Source organism: Centropristis striata, chromosome 22, assembly GCF_030273125.1.
Source record: "Centropristis striata isolate RG_2023a ecotype Rhode Island chromosome 22, C.striata_1.0, whole genome shotgun sequence".
Taxonomy (NCBI): Eukaryota; Metazoa; Chordata; class Actinopteri; order Perciformes; family Serranidae; genus Centropristis; species Centropristis striata.
This window is the reverse complement of record NC_081538.1, coordinates 3,807,992-3,834,079: the sequence shown is the minus strand read 5'-3', so window position 1 is coordinate 3,834,079 and position 26,088 is coordinate 3,807,992. Positions and strand designations below refer to the sequence as shown.

Genomic DNA, 26,088 nt, shown 5'->3' with positions numbered 1-26,088 from the left:
GAGCAGCTGTCAGAGTGATGTCACATCACATCCCTGGGTGTGTTTGCTTTGTTGATTGGGCGCCATGGCACATATCTCACTGCTGTTTGCTTAAGCCAATGGTCTCTCCTCTTATCAGGGCTTAATTTAAAGTAACTGTAATGAGGAAGAGAAGCACATATTCAGCAGCATGTACAAAAAATGTGCAAACATGAAGGCACAGAAGCACTAACCATGTAAAACAAAGAATGTATGATTTTGAACCATGTAGAAATAGGAGTACAGCAAGTTTAAGTTGGCTTTGGTCATGTGAGGAGATATGCAAAGTTATTCCCCTTTGGAATAAATAGCCGTTTCATGCATTTTAGAAGTTTGAATTCATTAGATGTCTTTAAATGATCATATAAAGCAGTAGTTCTCAACCTTTTTGAGTCGCGACCCCCAATTTAACATCCATGTTGTCCGCGACCCCCGCTCACTGAACAGAATCTCACACGCACAGTTCAGATCACCCAAAAAAGAAACAAAATGACCAAAAAAAGGAAACAAAATGACCAAAAGAGACACTAAATGACCCCAAAGAGAAACAAAATTACCAAAAAATACACAAAATCACTAAAAAAAGACACAAAATGACCAAAAGAAGGGAACAAATTGACCAAAAAAGACACAAATTGACCACAAAATGATCAATAAAGACACAAAATGACCAAAAAAAACACACAAAATGACAAAAAAAAGACATTAAGTGACCAAAAAGACAAAAACACATTAACACATTAACACTTTAACACAGTGGAGACAGAGCTGACTTCCAAAATGATTTGGCGACCCCCAGAAATCATCTCGCGACCCCAATTCGGGTCCCAACCCCAAGGTTGAGAACAGCTGATATAAAGCTCTGTAAGATCCTCTTGTATGCTTACTTCATCTGGAAAATAAGCAGCTCACAGTTTTTTCTGTACAATCAGCAAGTTATATACAAAAATGCTTTTTGTTTCTGCTCCATGATTTGGATCCACTCCAAAATTCCATGGGTTCTTCCTTGTCCCATGCTTCACCATTTTGCCAAATTTTATGAAAATCAGACCAGTAGTGTTTCTGTAACCCTGCTGACAAACAGACAAACAAACCAAGATAAAAACATGACCTCCTTGGCTGAGGTGACAATGAAACTTTGAAAATGTGCAAACATGAAGGCACAGAAGCACTAACCATGTAAAACAAAGAATGTATGATTTTGAACAATGTAGAAATAGGTGTACAGCAAGTTTAAGTTGGCTTTGGTAATGTGAGGGGATATGCAAAGTTTTTCCCCTTTGAAATAGATAGCTGTTTCATACATTTTTAGAAGTTTGAATTCATTACATGTCTTTAAATGATCATATAAAGCACTGTAGGATCCTCTTGTATGTTTACTTCATCTGGATGTACAAAAATGTTTTTTGTTTCTGCTCCATGATTTGGATCCACTCCAAAATTCCATGGGTTCTTCCTTGTCCCATGCTTCACCATTTTGCCAAATTTTATGAAAATCAGACCAGTAGTGTTTGTGTAACCCTGCTGACAAACAGACAAACAAACCAAGATAAAAACATGACCTCCTCGGCTGAGGTGACAATGAAACTTTGTCTCGAAAAAACTGTAATATCGCTTCCCATCTGTTTTGGAGAATATCAGTCAAAAGTATCAGTTGTTCAGAGGACAGACAGATGAGCAGTGTGTGTCGACCTCAGTTCAGATTATCTGCCACTCTCTCCTGAATGTGCCTGCGTGCATGCATGTGTGACCTTCGGTAGGGCAGGAAGAGTAACTGGGGAGCTGGCTTTGACTGCGGCACATCGATCGTGGACCCCTGCATTCTCCTGCTCAACAGTCACTCTTCGTACACACATACACACACACACAAACACACACACACTCGCCTCATTGACCAAATAGACTTACATATGACTGACGGGGCCAATTTCTCTCCCTTTCCTCCCCTTGCTAATTTATGGCCATTGATCTACACCGGGCTGAATTTATATACACTCATCATGCTCTCGTGCTCTCTAGCTCTCTCCCTCTCCCTCTCTCTCTCTCTCTCTCTCTCTCTCTTTTCACACACACATACACACACACAGGTCTTTTGTGTGGTTTACAATGCAGTGCACTGACACATGCTCCCGCTGTCTCAGCACAAGTGGCGAGAAGAAAGTACAAGAACATGCTGAAGGACTCCGGGAAGTGTGTGAAGTCAGGCTGATGGTTCTCTTTTGTGTGTGCTGCACGAGCTGGTGTCATTTTCAGTATGAAATGACATGCATGCATATTATTCTATGGTACAGTACAAGGTTGTAATAGTTTTGGATTTTTCATTAGTTTTAGTTTTAATTTCGTTGTGAATTTTTGTCTTCAAATTCAGTTAGTTTTAGTTAGTTTTTAGAGTGAATTTTCTAGTTTTAGTTTAGTTTTTTTATTTTTTGAAAATGCTTAGTTTTAGTTGAGTTTTTATTAGTTTTAGTGTTAGTTTTAGTTTTTTTTGTAATTGGCTATGTGTTTGGTGCCAGATTCAAAGAGATCATAATAAATGTTGCCTTCATTTCCTTTGGTTTATCATCTCAGCCCCAATAAGGTTATTAACTCTTCCAGTTCCGAGTGTTTTGAATTTTGGTTTGAGTGTAGACATCCCAGTGTTGCATGTTCAAATAGAAACACTGAATTATGAATGAAAAAAGTTGACAAAAACGAAAACTAAGGACATTTTCACTAAAATTTTAGTTAGTTTTAGTTCGTTTTGTAACCACACAATACAGTTTCAGTTAGTTATCGTTTTTTTAAAAACTCCAGTTTTTATTTTTATTTCAGTTAACGAAAATGTTTTTTCAATTCTAGTTTTCGTTATTTCGTTAGTTTTCGTTAACTATAATAACATTGGTACAGTATAGAGTATGAGGACACAGAGGTCAAGGTCAACTAAAGAGCAGCATCCAAACATTTCAACTTTTTCCTAATTCCCCTATTTAAAGGAAGTCCTTCTACTCACTAGGGTTTTCTATAATACTTTTAGCCATGTTTTGTCAAGCCAAACTGGCACATCTGCAAGGAATAGGGGCTTACTGCTTTCCCCATTTGGCACACATTTGTTAATGGTGTCATTGTGTGTCTATTCTGTCCATCCAGGTGTGTCTCCATGCTCGGCAGACAGCCAGGTGGTGGGTGAGAGCGAGCGGAGCAGGGAGCAGATTCTCCAGACCTTAAGTGACCTTTCGAGGGGGTTCCAGGATATTGCAGACCGCTGTCTCCTGGCATTGCACCTGGAAGTCAGGTATGCAGGAAAAAAACCCACAATTAAAGGAAATTGCAGAAAAACACATGTAGAGAGGTTTTATTAGCTGGGAGATAAAGCCAAAATCTTTTATCCCGTCATTTTATATCACGATAAAGAACATTTTCTGGTAATTCAGTTAATATATTACCTATATGAAATAACTAAATGGTAAAGCCTGATTTTGTGTATTGTCCAAATTGCCACAACACAGTATGGTCGCTGGTTTTGCTACATCACAATAGAAATGATACAGAAAAATATACAGGTGCATCTCAATGAATTAGAATATCATAGAAAAGTTAATTTGTCAATAATTCAATTCAAAGTGGAATAACGCAGTATATAGATCCATGACACACAGAATAAAACATTTCATGTCTTAATTCATTTAATTTCTTCTAATTATAATGATTATGGCTTACATTTAAAGAAGACTTAATATGGAAATGTTGGCCTCTGAAAAGTACTATTTGACTTGAACTACTGGAAATTTACTTTTCCATGATATTTTAATGTATTGAGATGCACCTCTATATATGCAATAGACATTTTTATGTCCTTTTGGCAATACATATCGTCATATTTCTTTACATTTTTAGATGGTATAATTACATTTATCTCATCATACTTTTGTTACCCTTTGAGTTGAGAGTCTTCGCCGTTATATTTTAAACATCCTGCTCAGAGAGTTGAGATAACATGACCTGTATGTTGCATTGGTTTGATTACTTCAGGGTGCTTGTTTACCTCAAGGTAAATCTTTTTTTTAAATATGTACACTACTGGTCAAAAGTTTTAGACACACCAACTTTTCCAGAATTTAATTGAAAATGATGCAGTTTAATGTCTCAGTGTACTCTGAAATTAATGCACATTTGCAACATTTAAAATTCTTTATTGAGCATGATAGTGTTTTGAAAATAAAAAAAGATTCAAAATCACATTTTATGTTGAACTAAAGGACTAAAAAAAGACACAAAATGACAAAAAAAAGACACAAAATGACAAAAAAAGACACCAAAAGACACAAAATGACTTACAAAGACATGAAAAGAATTCAAAAATGGACAAAATAGCCCAAGACTCCATAGAGTTAAGTTGTTAACCCATTTCTTGTTCCCTGAAAAAAGGCCTACTTGCATAATTCTGAAATGTACATTATCTTTAAGTTTTGGTTAAGCTTACCTTTTTTTATTTACCTCTGGCAGTTCACCACTTACCTTTGTACCCTTTCAAGCTGTTCATTTGACTTGAACTGCTTGAATTTCAATAAAAAATGGAAAAATTGGGGCGTTCTAAAACTTTTGACCGGTAGTGTATATAGATGATACTGCTCCAACCACATAATATGGTAAGAAAATTAAATTTTTCCAGCTGAGCCCTTTAAGGTCAGCACACACTTGCTACATGTGACATGCAGCAGCACAACCACAACCGTTGTTTTCTACATGAGCCAAAACACCGGCGGCATCTTGAAGCTGTCATCATGTGTTGATTAGTTTCAAGTCGTCGTGATGTGCTACTGTGTTATTTCCCAGAGCATGTTTACTCGACAGAAAAACTGCATATTTAATTACATTTGCTCCCCAGATTGCCACATCCCGGCTGCTGCAACTTGATGAGTATTTCTGTCTGAACCAGACTTTGGCTGTGTACTATGAATGTACGTCAACAGACAAATGCCAAAATATTGCGAGCAGCCAGTGTGTTGCACTTCACTCTCGTTTTCATCCCAAAAAATGTGGATTGAGTGCATTGATGTTAGTAATTTGTGTCACTTACCAGCTGAAAGAACCACAGATTGTTGCAGGATGACTTTAAATCAGCTACCATGATCATACGGCACAAGCTTAAAGACTATGCCATTAAATCATAATGACAAAGATTATCAGTGGCATCACACTTACAACTAGAAATGCAAGAATGTATACTTTATCTTGAATATGTGCTTTTATGAATGTCAATATGCGAGTTAATTTACCACACCATATACTTTCTCCTCCCACAGCTACTAATAGTCCTCCATCATCCCTCTCCCCTTTTTTCCATCCCTTCATGTACCACTATTTCCCAACAGACTATTGTATAGCTTATGCAATATTGTTTATGATTTCAGTAGAAAACCCTCCCTGAGGCTGATGTCTAGCTATATGCTACACTCCATTGACTCTCCCCATCTAGTGAATTTCCCCTGATAGTGGTACCAGCTAAATGAAGCCATGAGGAAGAAAGCAGGATGGGAGGGAGGGAGGAGATGGGAGAGAGATGAGTATGGAGGTTAAAAAAGATGGTGGGGGGTTAACGGGGGGAGACACAGTAGCTAAGTGGGAGAAATGATTGAATAGAGAGAGAAGGGAATGGGATGGAGGCATTGGAAATGTGGTGTAGTTGTTGGCTTCGCCTTAGGGGGACGAGACATTCACCCATATCATTTTATACCTTTCTGCTCAGGGCACTGTGATGATGGAATTATGAGAGTATTGACTCTTTACGTCTAGACAGAAATGACCTGTGTGGACGTAAAGGACCTCAGTCAGAGAGATGTAGCATCATGGATGTGTTCAAATTCATCTCCTCTACCCACAAAGTGAATGAATGTCCTCATGTAGAAATATGCGACTGTGGGCGTAAAAAGATAACAGAGATAGTATTTGTTGATTTATTTTATTATATATTTATTTTTGGCTTCACAAGGTTGTTGTTTTTTGTCACTTGGAACCAAAGAGCACATGCTTCTTAACAGTTATCAAAATGTAGAATGCTATTTGAAAGTTGTGACAATTCTACTAGCTCTGAAAATTGAATAGAAAAACCTTCGAGCAAGGTTGTTACCTCGCGATCCCTCCATCACAGCTGCTGACTGGCCAAGGACATTAATCCCTGTTTGTACCACATCTTATGCAGCCTTGCCAGCAGAGGGCGATCTATATTTTATATTTTATGTTTAACAGCCAATAAGAATGTTTAGGTGAGTGAGAAGGCAAATGAGTGGTTTGTGTCTGCATCCATCCTTCTTTGTTTGTCTTTAGAAATCATTGCTTGTGAGTATCTTTTTGTTGTAAATTTTCAAGACGTTATATGTGAATATTTTGGTAATATTTGGAAAAGTGCAGCTATTTCTTTTGGCTGTATGTGTTTTTGATCATTGCCTTCATATATTTTGTTTATACTTCTATTTTTTTTATTTATTTTGAAGATCACTTGTCAATAAAGAAGACGAGTTAATCTGTCTGCTTAGCGGTGGTCAGTTCTTCAGTGAGAGCATAACATTGTATTTCAACTTTCCCTTAAAAGAAATCTAGATAAATGACTTGAAAAACATATAAACTATAGGATTCCAGGCTCTCAATTTTTCTCAATAACTCTTTTCCTGGTTAAATAAAGCATATATATGTTTCAGTAGATATATCTGCAACACAATGCTTAAACGTCCTTGACATAATTTCAAATGGTTATTTCTTAACATTCTGTTAATAATGTCTGTTATTTTTTTAAATGTTTAAACCAAAATTTTGGCAATATCTTTCACATTGTATCTTTAATGCAGTTAAATGTTTTCAAAAGGCACAATTGTCAGTTTTGAGATTTTTTTTATAGTATGAAAAGACCCTAAAGTGAAAGACTTTTCTCTTTATATCTGATCCAAGGCTGTAAATGTTCTCAATGTTTATGTGGTTTTATACCTCTAAGAGCTGTGTAACATACTATATCCAGCACCGTGGCCTACAGATTGCCCTTAACTAATCAGATTTCTTGGCTGAATAGTACCCAGCAGTGAAGTAGTGGTCTGGACATAATACGAGTACTTTAAACATAATGATTTCTTTTTGAATTATAGGTGTTGGATATATTTATATTTAAATGGAGCTTGAGAAGTGAGAACACTCAGTGCTGAGTAAAGTCTACCTTCTAACTATTTAAACCTCTAAGGATGGAGAATTATACACCTCATACATACTCACCTTTTACCACTATATCAGCCTCTTTTCTCGCTTCTCCCTTTCAGTCCCTGTAATGTTTTTTTGAAGCTCAGAATAGGTAATGGGTGATTTCAATGTATCATCCGTGAACTGTGAGACCATTTGGGGAACACTATTGAGCAGGTGTATGTTAAACAACAAGATAAGAAATGAAAAAGGAAAAAGTCAGACATCTAATTTTCCTACTTTCTGTTCTCTATCCTTCACTTTCACTGTCTTCACGTCTCCATCCAGGGTGCACTGTTTCCATTACCTGATCCCCCTGACCAAGCAAGGCAATTATGCCATTGTGGCCAACGTTGAGAGCATGGATTATGACCCACTGGTGGTCAAACTGAACAAGGACATCTCAGCCATAGAGGAGGCCATGGGGGCCGCCCTGCAGCAGCACAAGTTCCAGTACATCTTTGAAGGTCAGAAGTATTCTGTGAAAGACTCCCCGATAAATACTGTCTACCCTACTCTGTTGGAGGAATTAATACTACCTTCTTTTTAACCCATTGAAGCCTGGAAAGCGGATACGTCGTTTTGTAGTATTTGTTTAAGCTCTCAAATACTTTTTGAATTTCATTTCTATGTGCTACAGAGGCTGAAAAATCCATTTTTTAGTAGAAGTGTTGCCACTTCTGTTGAATTTCCAGAAAAACTTCAGGTGTTAGGGGCTTATTTTAAAATCACCCAGAGGTTTTACAGGCGTTTTAGGCTTCAATGGGTTAAATGGAAAATGTATTTGTGTCATGTGAATTCACGGTTTCTATCTATTCCCCCTCCCTTATCCTTTCTGTCCTTTTTGTATGCCCTTTTGTTTTTCTCTCCTTCCCTCTCGTCTCTTTCTTCTCCCCAGGTCTCGGCCACTTGATCTCCTGTATTCTGATCAACGGGGCCCAGTACTTCAAGAGGATCAGCGAGTCTGGTATCAAGAAGATGTGCAGGAACATCTTTGTCCTCCAGCAGAACCTCACCAACATTACCATGTCCAGGGAGGCAGACCTCGACTTCGCCAGGTACGAGTCCTTCACGTTCTCACAGGGTTAAAGGGAGAGTTCGGAGTTTTTAAAGTGGTGCAGTAGATGATGGTCTTCCCAGTTTGAAGAACCAGACATGTGCTCAAGGCAGTAAACAGACGGGGACTGTCACAAAACAAAATTTTAACCACCTAAACAAAGGCCCATCCTGAAAAATGTTTCACCCATTTATGTGTACGCTATATTTACAATATGTCCTTGCTGTAAAACAATGGACGCTGCTGTTTTTTTCGGGGGAGATCGGATGTTTCTGGGCAGGCCAGATAATATAATATATGATAAATATATGTCTGTTATCAACCGTAGTCATCAAAACACCTGGACTATACTTCTTCACAATAAAATACAGTACAGTGAAAATACAGACATATTTTTTTATGTTTATCGCCCAAGCATTCGTACTGCTTCCTCTTATCAAATTTACTTTGGCATTGTAATTTAACATCAAATCATAAATCTTAATGTACGTTAATGAAATTCCACACATAGATTGTTAAATATATATAAATCTAAATTCTACATTGAAAAAAGAAAATAGTTGAACCAACTTAATTGAATTGTTTCATTTGGTAACACCTAAATGAATTAAGTTCTTTCAAATTAATTTAATAAGTTAGATTAACTCAACTGATTTTAAATTAATTTGAAAGAACTTAATTCATTTAGGTGTTACCAAATGAAACAATTCAATTAAGTTGGTTCTTTTTTCAGTGTACCTACACAGGTAGTGGCGATCATATTCGAAATGCTCGCCAAACACCAGAAAGTGCGACATTGCGGATGTGCTGCCAAAAGTACTTACTATATACACAGATTATATTGACTCTGGGTAAATATCATATACAGCCTTGCTTCAAAAAATCTGAACTTTATCCCCTTGAAGGGATAGTTTAGGTTTCTGAAGTGAGGTTATATCAGGTACTTCTCCACTGTCAGTATATGACCTGCAACCACCATCTACTGTCTACGGATAAGTACCTCATACAACCCCACTTCAAAAAAAAATCCAAACTTTTACCACAGTGCAGTTCACCTGGAGCCTTTTTTTTCCTCCTCAGCAGGAAATACACCTCAATCCAAAAATCATTACTTGTATATTCACTTAGTTTCCAGCAGTATGGGTTTGTAAAGGCTCGTAATAACCTTGGACCGCAGTAGCTGGCAGAAGTTATTTTGTGCAAATAGTCAGCGTCTCTAAATTGTCATGCTCTTGCCAATACTTGATAAGTGCTTGCTGTTTTCCCTTGAGTTTTACTGTTGTCATGGTGATAAAGCGTCTGCTATCACAGGACTCCCCCTTGAAACCCAAGATAATGATAATCTTGTGAATAATAATATTTACGCATATTAATGTGTTGGAATCTACTACAATCACCGGGGGATAATCATGAAATTAAAATGTCTTAATTATATACATCAAATGTAATATCCCATGAACTGTATTTAAGGCGGAACTAGATGATACTTACCGACTGATTATTAGTTTAAATCTGTTGATATAATATACCCGACTACACACCTGCACACACACACAGACATGCACAACGTCCTCAAGTTCAGACAGCAACTATGTCGATGCACGAGGCAAACAGATGGTCAAACAGATTGTCAAGCACACTCTGTGTCTGAGTGTGTGCACGGTTTGTTGGTGTTTATTTCTTATTCATACATTTATATTTTGTGAGTCTACCTGCTGTTGCCCAGTGCTGTCCAGCCCTGACAGGCATGGGGGAAATCAGCACTCAGATATCTTTGTGAAAAAGAAGGAGGGAGGCGGCAGGAGGGCAAAAAAGAGAGAAGAAGACATAAAGAGAAGGGTGATTCATAGTATTCGTATGATTTTTTTTTCTCTCCCCTCTTTCAGAAGCATGTGTCCTTGACAGGAGAGAGTGTGTGTGAGAGGAAGGGTGATGGAAAAGATGGAGAAAGAAGGGAGGGCTTGGGGGGGGGAGGAAGATTGAAAAACTAAGTGAAAGAAAGTTATAGAAAAGACGTCTTTCACGGGAAACGGCATGAAATGGAGATGGAGAAGACAGCATGGGTGGAGTACAGCAGAGTGAGAGGTGAAAGTGAGATAGGGATAGATAGAGAGAAAGGGAAGAAGAGGAGGAGGAGGAAATATGAAAAAAGAATAAGAGGAGAAAGACAGAGAAAAACTTTATCAGCTTGATTTTCAAACATTTTCTTCAGTAGATCAGTCTTTCTATTTCTTTCCTTATCCTGCTTTTACTTCTTTTTCATATTTGGTTATTTTGCAGATCATAATAAGTAGAACATTCGCTCTGTTGGAAGAATTAATACACTTTAAATTGTTCTAAATCATAACAATTCAACTGTGACATGTTTCCTCCATGACCTGATGAAGGTTCTGACTATAAAAACATGCTTAAGCCGACATTATTTTAACAGCGATTGTTTCTGAAATTGTGTCCATCTCAACTATCTGCTACCTTCCCTTACCTCAGCCTCCCCGCATGTCGAATTTGTTGTTGTGTTTACCCGCGCCTGCTATGTTTTGTTGTAGGGTTAATTAGCTTCTTTTCACAGCTCTTGGATTATGAGCGTGTCATATGTTTGAGTGGCGAGGTGCTGTCTGTGTTTGGACATTGCTATTGTTTGTAACATGCCGGTATTGCAAGCCAAGTTTCCCTCCAGGAAAAAACAAAAAAAACAAAAAAGTAAACTAAAATGACCTGAACTGTAGTGGATGTGGAGGACCATTGATTAGTATGTTATTTCTACCCTCTGTCAACTTTGATTATGGAGAAATGCCAGTGATGGCTCCTCTGTCTTTTCTCTCTTTCTCCCACTCTCTGATTACGAGGCGTGGGTGGTGTGGAGGTGTTGATTGGGAATTGCAGAGCGCATTGTTTACACATTCATGGCTTTTTGGATTGGCCGGCCTCCGGCTCCGAAACACACCAACTCTTGCACACATGCACACAAACCCCCCACACAAACAGCCACGTACACACATGTGATATGTATCCTCTTGCTCTCACCCATGCACAGCCACTCAGCTAAACCAATCAGCATTCTGAAATCACCATATTTATGTTAAGGACATGAATATTCATGAAGCCAGCTCAGCAGCTCACACCTGTGAGTTGAAGTGACCATACGGCCTGTATGAGAAAGATGAAATTATGCATATGTGGCTGACCATAAAAGTTACATTTTCAGGCTGCCTTTTTAAAAGATGTACACCCTGATTGGTATAAATATATCTTACATGTAAAACTGTATGCGCATTGCAACGTGTGCATTCTTACAGATATGCTTTGTGCTGAAAATATTTGGTTTGTCTGTCCTAAAATCTAACCTCCTGCCACAGACTTTAGACATAGCCATTGCGATGTTACCCATTAGGTGGTGGACTACTTTTTTTTGAAGCCTCAAGTTTGGTAATTTGGCATTTTGACTGTCACTATCTTGTTTTTCTGAAGCCAGAAGTGACCATGTTAGGACGAGAGGGTGTGTATTTTTAACAACTGAATAAGACATCTTTAGCGACCAAAACATTACAACTAACATTCATAACCTGAAGCATGCTTTAGTAACCCCTAGTGGAGTCTCCCCCTGCTGGCCATTAGAAAGAATGCAGGTTTAAGAGACTTTGCATTGGCTTCACTTTTCAGGCCCGGGGCTGCTGCTTTGGTACCGATGTTTCTCATTTTTCTGTCTATTTGTCTGAGCTTATTGAATGGGAAAATTCAAATTTTTTGAAATTATCTAGAAGAAATATTGTGTAGGGCTTTCAGTCGACCCACAAAGCGTGCCTTTTTTGTGAACTCTTAAAGTAAAAACTACAGTTAAATAATTTGTAGCACAAACATAGAGAATTTATCTTTTACAATAGAATAAAAGCAACCTCCACCCCTGACTGACAGTGTCAGTCATTTAGCAATTGAATCTTCTATATGAGATAGTTATTGAAAGATAGACTGCAGGCAGTAGATGATTGTTTTTGCCAAGATGCATACACACATACTGTATTCATAACATTGTGAAATTCATAGCACTTTTTTTTGTTAGTATGCTGACTTACAGGATTACATTGGCCAACCAGAATCAGCAGTGAAAAGCAGTCTGGGACTAAAAGCAGAATATTCATCAGTATTTTATTACCACCTCTGGAGAAACAAGAGTGAAATGAGGAAAGGAAGTGATCACAGCAGGAAGCCTGCTTTTGAGAAAGGCTGCAGATGGTTGCCTGTGTGTGGATGTAGCTTTATATTCCTGTGTGTGTATGCATGCTTGTGTGTGTGTGTATGTGTACTGGCTGTGTGTGTGTGTGTGTGTGTGTGTGTGTGTTTTGGCTGTTTTTCTGCATCTGTATGGGAGAGAGAGAGACGAGAGAGACCTGGACAAGGGCACAGTAATAACCATTGATCTGAGTTAAAACTAAGGAGAGGCCGGGTAACCAGCACTGCAGAACTCATGGAGACACGCACACACACTCTCGCTCTCTTCTCTCTCTCTCATAGACTGTGAAGAAAGATGGGGAAACAGTGCCACCTTGTGGTGGAATTTATGTTTATATACAGTTTATTTCTGTGAAAACCTACAGTATGTCAGTTGTTAAGGTTGTTGGCATGGTGTTAAAACTCACATGTGTTTATGAGCATGTGTGTTTTATGGAAAGGTCCTATGGCGGCCTCTTGTCTCGCAGTCAGAAATTTGGCAGCATTTTCAGCTTGTGGGTCAAGGTCACACACACACACACACACACATACACACACCTAAACGCTCACACACAAGTGGACGCACACAGACCATCTGCTCAGAAACAGTTCAGGGGCTCAGCTCTATTCTGCAGAACTGTGTGTCACTGCAATGTCATGTGTGTGTGTGTGTGTGTGTGTGTGCACCCTCAACCTTGCCACTCCATTGATCTCCTCTCATTGTCCTATGTGTCTACCTCTCTCTCTCTCTCTCTCTGTCTCTCTATGTCTCTCTCTCCTTATGTTGATTTTTTTGACAAAAGCGGAGATAAACGTGATGTTGTTGCTGAGTCTTTTATAAAGACCAGAAGCCACAATAGTTTCAAAGAAAAAACAACAAAACTTTCACACACACAAAAAAACTTAGTGTTGCCTGGCAACAGTCCACTCCAGCCTACGGAGAAAGTTTTGACTTACTTTGCTTGGCAACAGATTTAGTAACCTTAAACAGAGATCGAGAATAATTAGCTGTCACTGAGATTTGAAATCTAAGCACATATTGTTTGTGTGGATGTTGTTTGCTATCACTGCTTGGTTAGCGAGTGACCTTAAAGCCTGAAAATGGCACTTTTTTTCCTGTTATCTTCCTTTTATAACTGTCATCCAGTTCTATTCTGCTCTGCACATGTGCTGATGCAAAATGGATTTTGTTTTTTTTGACGATCTAATTGTTTCAGCACTAGTTGTTTTGGATCAGGGAAGCTTATTAGAGCTGTATTAGAGCCCGACAGATATATCGGTTGACAGATATTATCGGCCGATATGTTTTTATATCATCAGAAATTAACTGAACAGTAATGATGTTTATTCAGTTATTCATTTTATTTTTATTTATTCTTTATTTTCTTTATTTTTCTAATGATTTATAGAGATAGCTGACAACCTAAGTGCATGTTTTTGGACTGTGGGAGGAAGCTGGAGTACCTGGTGAGAACCCACGCTGACACAGAAGAACCGAAGGCGGGAGTCGAACCGGCGACCCTCTTGCTGTGAGGCAGAGCGCTAACCCTCTAAAATCAGTATCCGTCTCAAAAATCCCTCATCAGTCAGGCTTTAGACTGTATCATGCCAAAGCATAGGATAATTGTAAAAATGTGGTACTGCATTTAGATACACATATGGATTCAGCCTCAAATTACCATTATGTTAGAATAAGCTTTTTCCACTGCAGCAGTAAAGCTTCTGAAAGCACAGGCACTACACACCGCAGACACAGCAATATGTGTACACAAGTACGTCCCACAGCAAAGGGATATGTAAATAAATGCCTACCTGTTTGTCTGTCTAAATATACTCTATGTCTTGCAAGGCAGCATTTAAGGTATGTTCCTCCAGACACCCAGACATGACAAAACCCATAACACACACTCCCGAACACAAACACACATACGGTGGAGCTGTGAGCTGCCCGGTGACCCGTGTAGGCAGGTTGCAGGGCTGTCATAACATCCCTAGCTAACTCGCGAGCCCCTTAGCCCGTAGCTAGGCTAAACACCAGTCTGACAGGCTCAGTGTAGAGATGCCCCAGAGTTCAGCCCATCGCACCCACCTGTCTGCTGCTGGAAATTACTACAGCGTGCTGGGGTACATGTGTGAATTGTACAAGTACCTTGTGTACTATGCATTGTCCCGAAGCGTGCCGCCCCAGCTACCTCACGTCTCTAAGATCCGGTGTGTGCGCACCAGCAAATAAACTGTCTTTGGTGTGTGCGTGTGTGTCGAGGTGACAGGCCGGTGTGTCTACAGAGAATGTGGTAATAAGTACAGTTGACGGCCGTGTCAGGAGGTAGTGGGTGTCAACAGATAAAACTGTTTGTATTTAGGCCTGGCTTCGGTACACTGTCACTTCGCTCAGCTTCTGTCTCCCTTCCTGTCACCTTGTGTCTTTCTCTTTATCTCTCTCTTCCTCCTCCTCTCAGTCCCTTTTTCTTCATTTTTCTCTCTGTGTCTTTTTTCTTCGCTACCACCCAACCACCACCTCTGCTGAATTGTTTTTCCCTTCTTCTTCTTCCAGCCCCTCCCTTCCTCTGCTCCTGGTTTCTGTCTGTGTATGAAGATGATGCTGTATGATGATGGTCTTAGCTGTGTGTGTGTGTGTGTGTGTGTGTGTGTGTGTGTGTGTGTGTGTGTGTGTGTGTGAGTGTGAGTGTGAGAGTGTTGAGTGTGTACGTGTTTATGTATGTACACCTTGCAGCATGATGACGCTGGTGTTTGCTGATGAAGCCAGACAGAGAGAGAGTGTGTGTGTGTGTGTGTGTGTGTGTGTGTGTGTGCGTGCTTGTGTTTATGTGTGTGTGTGGTTATTGTGCATGGCGCAGCATGATGGGACTGGTCTTTGCTGATGAAGCTTTAGTCTCAGTGTCTCTGCAGACCTTTCCTCATTACCAGATGAGAGACGGATGCACTGCTTTGGAGGGAGAGAGAAACAGAAGGAGGCGAGATACTTTAGGGGGAGATAGAAAAAGGCAGCAGGATGTACTGTTTATGAAAGCATTTTTGTAAAAAATCACCCCTCTGAGATTTTTCAAAAATGTTTTATAAGCATGTAAGACCATTGCACATCAATATTTGTTTTCAAACTGTTGTTTTTGTGCTAAGTGGTTCCATACAGAAGGTGAATAATAATGTGGTGAAATAACCCTCAACTAAAGGCATCAACCAATCACTTTGTATGGGACAGACTTTTAAAACGTACACTTTACTGTAGCTGTGGGTTATGAGTTGCACCTATATTTATGAGGATTACAAAACTACAACAAGGAGGCTTTGTATCATGAAACAAGACAGCAAACTCCTTTCAAGTGTTCCTTCCATTCTTACCTTTCACAATAAAAGCCCTAGACATATATACTTTGTAACTGTTTACCTAAGGGAACTCAAAAATTCACTCTGAGCCTTTCACTCAAAGGTAACTGAATAAAATAGCTTAGAGTAGTTTAGGCTAGACAACAACTTACCTCAAACAGACTGCTAGATGCAGCTCTGAGTCAATAGAAAGTCAGAAGTTGTTCCCTTGTTGCACAAATCTGTTCGAACCTTTTATTGAGCAAGTGTTGCAACATGGGCTTGGCAAAAAAGACAAAATCTTCAACCCTGATGTAGTTAATTCCATATCTGATATAGCATATTTTCTGGTAATTCAATGTATAAGTAATATAAATGAAATACCTACATGGCAAAACCTACTTTTAAATAATTGTGTGTGAATTAAATACTTGTTTTTTTATGGCTCAACTCGACTTCACACCCACTGATGCAAAGGTCAGAATGTCAAATGTTATCCCCAGGTTTTTTTTGTTGTTTTTTTTTTCAATTTTTTTGTTTTTTAAAGAACAAATACAAATTGTATACATCTTATACAATCTGCGCATATCTGCCTAGGAAAAAAATAAAAATAAAATTAATAAATTAAAACAAACTAAGTAAATTAAATAAACTAAACAAAACAATAAGAGACATCGTGCTTATTGACATTTTTATATAACTTTTACGATATGTATTTTCAAATCACCCAGACGTAGTTGTTGCAAATTTGCATTGCTGCTATTAAAGTTTCTGCTTTACATAGTTTTGATGCAAAAAATTTCCAGGCAACTTTCTTGAATTTTCATGTCACTTATTAATCACGCCCTCTGTGTGTAAAGGCCGTACATTTAAACAAAAAATTGAGCTCAGAAGCCATTTTGTTGTTCAGCAACAAGTTTTACTTTCATCTGATGGAGAGGTTCTTCCCCAGTCTCGCCTCCTTTCTCCTCCTCACCTCATCTCCCCCCCATTAACTAACGTGTTGTTCCAAACACGCTGACAGAGGCAGCCTGTAATGGCCTTAATATTGTACACGCCGGAAATGAGGGGGAATAAATTGTGCTGATTCTCTTGCTTTTCTTCTCCCTCTCTCTCCGTCTTTGTCTTTTTCCTCCCTCTCTCCCTCTTTCCCCCCCATGTTCCTCATGCATATCTGTCTGTCCTATGCTGCATCCACGCATCATAAATTTACTTAATATTCTTTGTATACACGGAAGGGGAGGGGGTGGCTAATTAAAATTTAATAGAATAGCACACCACGGAGGCATGTTGACGCATACACACACGCTCGCTGATTACTAAAGCAGGGCTCTTATAGATGGGACTTCTGGAGGAAGCAGGTGGAAATTGGTAAAATTAGTGTGTGTTTGTGTGTGTGTAGAGAGAGAGAAGGAGAGAAGAAGGAGACTAGGGGCCACAAATAGAGAAAGACTTTAAGGAAGAAGGCAATCAAAACAACACTTCACTTCAGTTTGTGGGGGAAAAGAATGGCGGTTTCATTAACTAGCTGAATCTTTAACAGATAAAAAAGGAGTGTTTGTTTGTTTGTTTGTGTGCGTGTGTCACTGGGGGTTCTTTCTTGATGGTGGGGTGCCGAGAGATTTTAATCTTATTAACAGCCCTTACCCTGTTTGGCAAATGGCTTTCCAACTGCTTGGGTAATGAACTGTTTGAAAGTGTTTTCAGCACACACTAACATACATCACTCAGGCACATGGATAGACACACACACACACACAGTTACACACAACACACCTTACTCTTTCTGAACCCCTCCCCTTTGTGCTGAACGAGCCCAGATTGCCAGCTGTCCTCACTACACACACACACACACACACTAACAACCAGCTGACAGTCTAGCACGCTGTGTTTCTGTGGATGCAGCTTTTCTGTTCTGATATTAGATGCTAGAGGAAGGACACCAAACTGCTCAGTGGCTTTATTACCCCATCATCAGTTTTAAATGAGCATCACTAGACCAGCTTTTAACAAATCCTGTGTGGGATTTCTCCTAAATGCATCACTGCCAAGTGAATTATTGTTGCTATTACTCTGTAGTTAAGCTCTGTTTTATAGCACTGATTAGGTGTTCTTTTTTTTTTTTGTCTTTTTTTTTTTTACTTTCACTTGGCGGCGGCTGCATCAACAGATGGATTCCAAAAAATTCTCAGCTACTTTTAGTATTTTATTAGATAAATTGTTTTTCAGACTGGAGAAAAACAGAATTTGGTGTCTGTCAAAGTTGTCGGAGCCGTTATTTCAGTTTTCAGCACGAATGTTTGTTGTTAATTTCCCACTGTGTGCATAACTTACTCGTCTAGCAGAAGGGTTTTCTTAATTGAAACGGTGAGCTGAGCCTACAAACTTGTCAGTCAGTGAGCCTACACACATTGAGAAGCAAGAACTTGGGGATCATGTGTACTGGGAACAGTTACTTTTTAAAGTTTTCAATGTCCGTTTGTCATTGTGTGTTCACAAAACCCACAGCCTGTCCCAGATCACACTACACCACACACCTTTTGATGACCGTCAATCTATCACAGTGGCTGACACACACACGGACACAGTCACATTCACACTAATACACAATTTAGACCAGGGTGCTCAAAGATTTGATGACACAGTGCCCATTTAGGGAGCCACCATATGTTTGAGGGTCACACAGAAAAAATTTACTCATAAGTTGTCCACTGAAATCCCTAACTTTACCTAGCAGCACTATGCTTGAGTTGTGCATTACATGTAATCAAATCAAATCAAATCAAAATCAAATAGTCTTTATTGTCATTATATAGTTCACTATACAACAAAATTGAAAGTGCCACTGCATAAGGTGCATAGTTATGACAATCATAACATAAAAAAAAAATGAGTAAAAACATTTTAAAGAATACCGAGCTAAACAAGGACAAAAACAAGAACAAGGACATGTGATGTAATAAATAAGTATAAAAATAAATAAATGGCTACTTAAAATGCTATAATTTATACATGAGGTAAATTGAGTGTTTTGCACATATCAGTTGTATTGCACGTGTCCGTAAGCTATTGAAATGGACAGAGCAAGATTTAAAATATAATGCATGCATTTTATGTCACATGCAGGGGCAGTGGTGGTAAAAGTATTCAGATCCCTTTAAGTAAAAGTACTAATACCACACTGCAGAATGACTCCACTTCAAGTAAAAGTCCTGTAATTCCAAACATACTTAACTTATAACATAAAAGTATTTATTATGCAGAATGGCCCCACTCAGATTGTTTTATACAGTACTGTGCAAAAGTTTTAGGCAGGTGTGGAAAAAATGCTGTAAAACAAGAATGAATTCAAATGTTGATAAAAAAAAATGTTTTATCAATTAACAAAATAAGTGAGTGAACAGAAGAAAAATCTTGATCAAATCAATATTTGTTGTGACCGCCCTTTGCCTTCAAACCAGCATCAATTCTTCAAGCCATTTTTTCCACACCTGCCAAAGACTTTTTTCATTTCAAATGTATCATGTTTTTCTGTTAAATCTCGTCCTGAGAGTAACTAAAGCTGTCGGCTAAATGTAATGGGTAAAAAGTACAATATTTGCTTCTCAAATGTGGTGTAGTAGAAGTATAAAGTTACATGAAATGGAAATACTCAAGTACATGTACCTCAAAATCGTAACCTCAAATTGAGTAAATGTACTTAGTTATATTCCATCACTGACGGGAGGGAACACAAAATGCCTCTGAGGGGTCCTATGGTTTAGATTTTCGAATAAACTGCATATCAAAGGAAATACCTGTAGAGCTAAAAAAAAAACAACAACAACAAAGTAAAGTGCATAAGTAAACACTTCACACATATACTGCACAGAGGTTTGCAGTAATTATGCCTCTTCAGAAAGTTAGAGGGAATCAGTTTCTGGCAGTCAGGTGCTGTTTTACTCCTGTTTATTTCTCTGTTCAAAATCAACAGTTTCTTTCCTCGGCTAAGCTGCTTCCCATTGAGAGCCGAGCGTGGATATTTGAATGAGGCTAGCCTTCTGTTCAAAGCTTCTCCCCTCAACAAAAGAATTGTGTGTTTTCTTTTTCAGTTGTGTGTGCTTTTCCCATTAGATCATATAACAAGACGATTTGCCTGAAGCGTGCAGTTAATCGCTGGGTCTAGGGGAATGAAATGGTAATGCTTTTGAGCTGGTATTTTGCTGTGTTTTTGAGGTAAATGTGCCAACACTTACACACTCTGCTGCATGATACAAAGCAGGGGCACATTCGACGACACCAGCACTTAGACGTTTTCACAAATACGAGGCACATTTCATTATGAGATAAAACCACATGTGGGAGCCATCTCTTTTCCCGCTATTTTGCCTTTCTTCTTGCCCCTGGTTAAAGAGTAAACCAATGTGACCCTCATCAATATTGACAAGCGTATTCATGAAATGAGCTCAAGGATGGAAAAATGAACAGGACCTTGGAGAGAAATTGAGAGCAGGATGGAGGATGAGACAGAATGCAAATGGTTCGATGACCAAGGGCATTACTTGTCAGGGGAAGGCCAAAAAACAGATATTATGCACCTCCATTCCTCACTCATCTCTCCAGTCATCACTCTTTTCCCCTCTCTCCATCTCGGTCTCACTCATTTTACCCCTCCATTACTTTTTCCAGGTCTTTTCCTACTGTTGAATCTCCGAAATGACAGCACATAAAACACCTTGGAACAGAAGCTCCCCGAGTGCTCATTAAGGCCTTGTTAGCATCAAAAATGATCATCTCAAGAAGGGAATGGGTCTTGGATGGGTGATGGAGCTAAACAAATGAGATAAAAATATCTTTTCTTACCAAAGTGTCTTTTTACTGCGCCATATCACAAATCACTCAAGATTTGAATCCATTTACTCTCATCCTCCTCTGGCACAATAGACAGCTTAACCCTCTATCTCCAGATGCTTTGATGGACATAATTATAAATCACTCTTTTCTTTGCCGTCTCACAAAGAAGGATTTGAAAACAGGTGGACCCAACGTTTTTTTTTTCTCAACCACAACACCTCCAAGGCCTTTCATCAGTCTAACAATGTCAGCGCCACAATTATCTCTCTTCACTGAACGGCAAAGCAGCAGGAGTCACTGCTGCTGAGTGACTGGCATCTGCCCTTGGCCAGTTAATGCTAATAGAGAAAAACTTATTTGGCCTGAAACTGTTTCATCCCAATATTCAGAGAATATTCAGTGTCACACAGAGACACAAGCTCTTAAAATGGATATATTGCCACTTTTGTTGCATTAGGAGCTACAACACCATGTCTACACAGCATGAGCAGCCAGTTAGCAGAGCAGCAGAAGCTTCATTCCTCCGTTGGTGAGTCTAAACAGCATTCAGGCACAGTATTGTGTCTAGGTCACCCAACTTTTGGCAGCAGTGCATTGAGCACTTTGTAAGAAATTAAAACAATCTCACAAAACAAAAGTAAAAGGACGGATGTTTCAGCAAAATACTGCAGATGAATGACATGTCAACTCCCCAAAAGTGAAGCCAAAACCTCCTGATTGCCCCCTGGTGGCTGGCTGCAGTATTGGTCCGAAATCCCTCCATGTTAGTGACCGGACCAAACTAAACAAAATCAAAGTACATGACAAAATAAACTTTTCCTAAAGATGGTTTCTGTCATTTTAAACTGTGTTTCAGGTAGCTCCTATCATGTTGATTCACAAGTTTGGTTTTATTAGTTATGTCATGCTATAACCCTGATTCCGCAAAAATTTGGACACTGTTCTAAATATCATCTTAGATCTTAGATATTATAATATGTCATAAGTGTTGTCTTTTCCTGCTTTTAAAGGCTGGTGCTATAATTTCCTGCATTTGCCAAACTATTCTAGCTGTTCATTTATTTGGCTTTACCCGCTTATTCATTAAATCCACTTTACTGATAATTATTACCAAATATCTCTTGTGTAAGTATTTTGTGAAAGCATCAATAGGCAACTCTAGAATACTGTTGCAATATCAGTATCAAGGCATATGCTCAAAATTATTGTGATATTTTATTTTCTCCATATCGGGCTGGACCCTGATCCTGTGGCTCCGCCCCCAGTCCCTTCTGTGCAGACTTTGGATCCAAATGACGTCACCAGCACAATAAATACAAAACTAAGATACAGAAATTAATAGAAACCAATAGCTGCTTATAGCGCCTCATGCTGCTCACTTAAAGCAGACATGACATAATACAGAGTGTGTGTATGTGTGTGTGTGTGTGTGTGTGTGTGTGTGTGTGTGTGTGTGTGTGTGTGTGTGTGTGTGTGTGTGTGTGTGTGTGTGTGTGTGTGTGTGTGTGTGTGTGTGTGTGTGTGTGTGTGTGTGTGTGTGTGTGTGTGTGTGCGTGCGTGCGTGCGTGCGTGCGTGCGTGCGTGCGTGCGTGCGTGCGTGCGTGCGTGCGTGCGTGCGTGCGTGCGTGCGTGCGTGCGTGCGTGCGTGCGTGCGTGCGTGCGTGCGTGCGTGCGTGCGTGCGTGCGTGCGTGCGTGCGTGCGTGTGTATATATATATATATATATACAGTACAGGCCAAAAGTTTGGACACGCCTTCTCATTCAGTGTGTTTCCTTTATTTTCATGACTATTTACATTGTGATTCATCAAAACTATTAATGAACACATGTGGAATTATGTACTTAACAAAAAAGTGTGAAATCACTGAAAACATGTCTTATATTCTAGTAAGCAAAGGGTGGTTACTTTGAGGAATCTAAAATACAAGACATGTTTTCAGTTATTTCACACTTTTTTTTGTTAAGTACATAATTCCATATGTGTTCATTCATAGTTTTGATGCCTTCAGTGAGAATCTACAATGTAAATAGTCATGAAAATAAAGAAAAACACATTGAATGAGTAGGTGTGTGTCCAAACTTTTGGCCTGTACTGTGTATATATATATATATATATACCTCTTGCCCTTTTACTTTTTACTTTCACTGTATCTACAGCTACTTTATAGTAGTGTAAGATTTAGTGTATCTTTAGAGAATGGGATTTGTCCCATAGCCAGGAGCAGATAGTGGTGAAATCTATTCTGGTGTTGTTGTTGTGTTTTGTTGTTCCTGTTTTTAGTTGCTGTCCGACACAATACCTCTCACCCACACATACTCTCTCTCTCGCTCTCTCTCCAAGGTATTTGACCTGTTTTGCCCCCGAGCAAAGAATAATTGTCTGTCCTGCATCCCAACACTCTCTTGTGCATTACCTTCCCTCCAGGTTCTTACCAAGCAGTGCTTTCTGCACACGGATTTGTAAATTGTGTTTATGACAAGTTACCTCCCTACTAGAATCTATATTTAATGCAAAATATTGTCTACTCCTCTCAAAAATTGATTCCGATACGTATTAAATCGTAAGCTCACATACACAGAAGGTCTACCTCAAGATATTCAGTAAAAAATACATAGTGACAGCAAATATATATATTCTGAAAAGAACACACACAGTATGTCCTCACTCCTATCTATATCTGACCTTTATTATATGATATGATGTGTTAGTCAGCAGAAGTGTGGGCTATTCACCAATACTCTCGCTCCCTTTGTGCTCTTTTGTTATCAGTGTGTACTTCATGGGCTTTTTCAAATGGCCCATTGTGGCATCAGGTCCTAGTTAAAGGCCTATTAATTCTACACACACCTGTTTCCTCTTTTAGCTCTGTCAACAGTGTTTCATTAAAACGGTCTCAGTAGTTTGTAGCCGGTGAATGTTTTCCCTCTCCCCTCAGCTCCCGGTGGCAGCAGGGTGAGGTCCTTGAAGTCCTTTTTAAGAAAATTGGGTTTGACAGCAACAGCAGTTAGTTTGGCTTTTGTGTTCCCCCTTTGTTGTTGCTGTTGCTGCTTTTGATTTCGCACTGGAATAATGCAATGAGGAATATAAATTGTGATTAACTTTTTTTCTTTCAGTCCCCTGCTTTTCCTCAAATTTCCACTTTTTGGTTTACTCTATTTCTCTCTCCACTCGCTTTCTTTGTCCGTAACCTCTGACATTTTTTTCTCTTTTTCCATTCAGGCAGTACTATGAGATGCTGTATAACACTGCTGATGAGCTGCTGAATCTGGTGGTGGACCAGGGTGTTCGCTACACGGAGCTGGAATACATCAATGCCCTGTCCTTGCTCCACCGCAGCCAGACAGGTGTAGGTGACCTGAGCACCCAGAACATCCGTCTGCAGAGGCTGAAGGAGATCATCTGTGAGCAGGCCGCCATCAAACAGGCCACCAAAGACAAGAAGATCACTACAGTGTAAAGATGAAACAGGACAGGGTCCAGAGGGGTGATGATGACCCATCAGGGAACCCCTGGCCTTCAGATTTTTGTTTTTAGATCAGTCTGGCAGCAGCATGTGCAGCAGATAATTGGGTCACGTATGCAAGAGTAACGAGTGATAGAGCAGAAACTTGCAGGACAGGGGATATTTAAGAATTGGGTTAGAAAACACTGAAATAGAGGCTTGCTCTAGACCTAGATCCTAATGTGTGTGAAATCTATTGATGGAAAGTGTGTCTTCTCCATTTCATCTTGCCTGGTGTGATAAAAAAACACTGTAGTCGAGGGTTGACATAGATGTACTTTCCAATTCTGGGCATGTAGATTATATATATATATATATATATATATATATATTTAGCGTGTGCAGCACTGGCTCACTCTAATTGGGAAGTGAGGTGACAGCCAATGCAACTGCAAACTTTGCAAGTTTAGCTCTCTATGTATCTATCATAAGGTAACCTATATTGTGAGTTTAGACTTTTTAAAAGAAACAACAAATGCAGCGCTCACGCTCCGACTCCAACAGCCCCACACTCACCATGACTCCAGCTGCAGATAAAAGGCGATTGTCTTGGACACTCACCCGAACTTAGGCCCCATCTCATCTCATTTTCCTATTAGATCTAAACTGCTGCTCTCAATTACACCTCTATCTCTCCTCTCCTGGCAGCCCCATGGGCCCACTGATTCTGTCTGCAATAACAGATGCCAGATTAGACTGTCTGAATGAGGCCACATCTTCTGCCTGCTGCCAATTTGGGTTGGTCCCCAAAGATTCCCCTAGCTGAGAATTGTATCATATCTATGGCTGTTAAAAAATCTGTTTATCTCTCTTTTTTTCTGATAGTTTGTGCAGTAGACTAGTGTGGAAAGTTGTGAGCTATTAACATTTTTTACAAATTGGACAACAGAGACCAAGCAATGAAGATATTTTTTGCTGATTTCAGTTTCATCCTTCCCTAAAACAGGGAATAGGTTTATTTCAAATGCTATATTTCAAGTCCAGCCAACCACAGTGGAATGACTTGGCATGTTTGTAAGAATGCCTCTCATCAGTCATACTAGCTCTATAAACTGAAACGATGCAATTCTCAATCTTCATTTTGTTGTCCTCACTTCTCGTGCGCAAGTCTTTAAAAAGTGAACTAACATATAAACTCAAGAAACGATCACAAATCATTCCGCTCCCTGCAACCCTCCCTGTTTTTAGTTCATTAACTTGGGAGAGAAGTACTTAACGAGAGCAGGAGAGGGGAATGGGAGCCTTGTCAATACGGCGGGGCCCGGCGCTGGTCTCCCCGAAGCCCACAGAGCAATCCATCATAATGACACATAGGCTGGGATCGATGGGAAAACAACCACGGAGCTGCTGAGGGGTTCGCCTACCACTCTGAAACGTACACTTGGTGTAAAATCAAAAAATCTGCTCATTCAGCTGTTCACTTCACAGCTACTTTTGTAATGTTATACATGGGAAACTTTAATGCAATGTTAACTGAGTGTGTCATGTCACACAGAGATGCGATTATACTATTATCCCACTGCACACACGGAGATCCTAAAAGTCCAGAGGCTTATGTATTAGGTGTACTCGATATATGTAAGTGCGAACCACTCCTGCTGACAATGCTTTTTATTCATAATTTAAATAAGTAATATGTATACTTGTAGAAAAATCTGAGCTCATCTGCTTTCCTATTTCACATTTCTTTTTCTTTGCAATGGATCTTTATTTTGCACATGGTTGTTCGGTGTCATCTTAGAAATCCTCTGACATGTTTGTCCAGCCTGTATGAAGCACACATGATTTGTTAATGCATACACTAATAGACTGAAAAAGTAAATACTTCAAATTCCAAGCTTGTTGTGTGTATTTTGTACAGTGTTTTTACTTGTGTGGTTGCGTAACAGTCATATTTTCCATCGGGGGAAGCACAGCTGACAAGAGTTCATGCACACAGCAACACCT

The 26,088-nt window shown here is 39.4% G+C and overlaps 1 protein-coding gene across 1 annotated transcript in view; it reads left to right on the top strand.

The window, feature by feature from the left end:
* The window catches only part of exoc4 (exocyst complex component 4), a 164,953-nt gene extending 139,705 nt beyond the window's left edge, over positions 1–25,248 (top strand). The window contains exons 17-20 of the mRNA XM_059325790.1: positions 3,145–3,289; positions 7,507–7,685; positions 8,117–8,276; positions 23,859–25,248. Coding sequence (XP_059181773.1) covers positions 3,145–3,289; positions 7,507–7,685; positions 8,117–8,276; positions 23,859–24,096 — 722 coding nt within the window. The 3' untranslated portion in view covers positions 24,097–25,248. The remainder of the gene's footprint in view (positions 1–3,144; positions 3,290–7,506; positions 7,686–8,116; positions 8,277–23,858) is intronic.
* Positions 25,249–26,088: the final 840 nt, after the last annotated feature.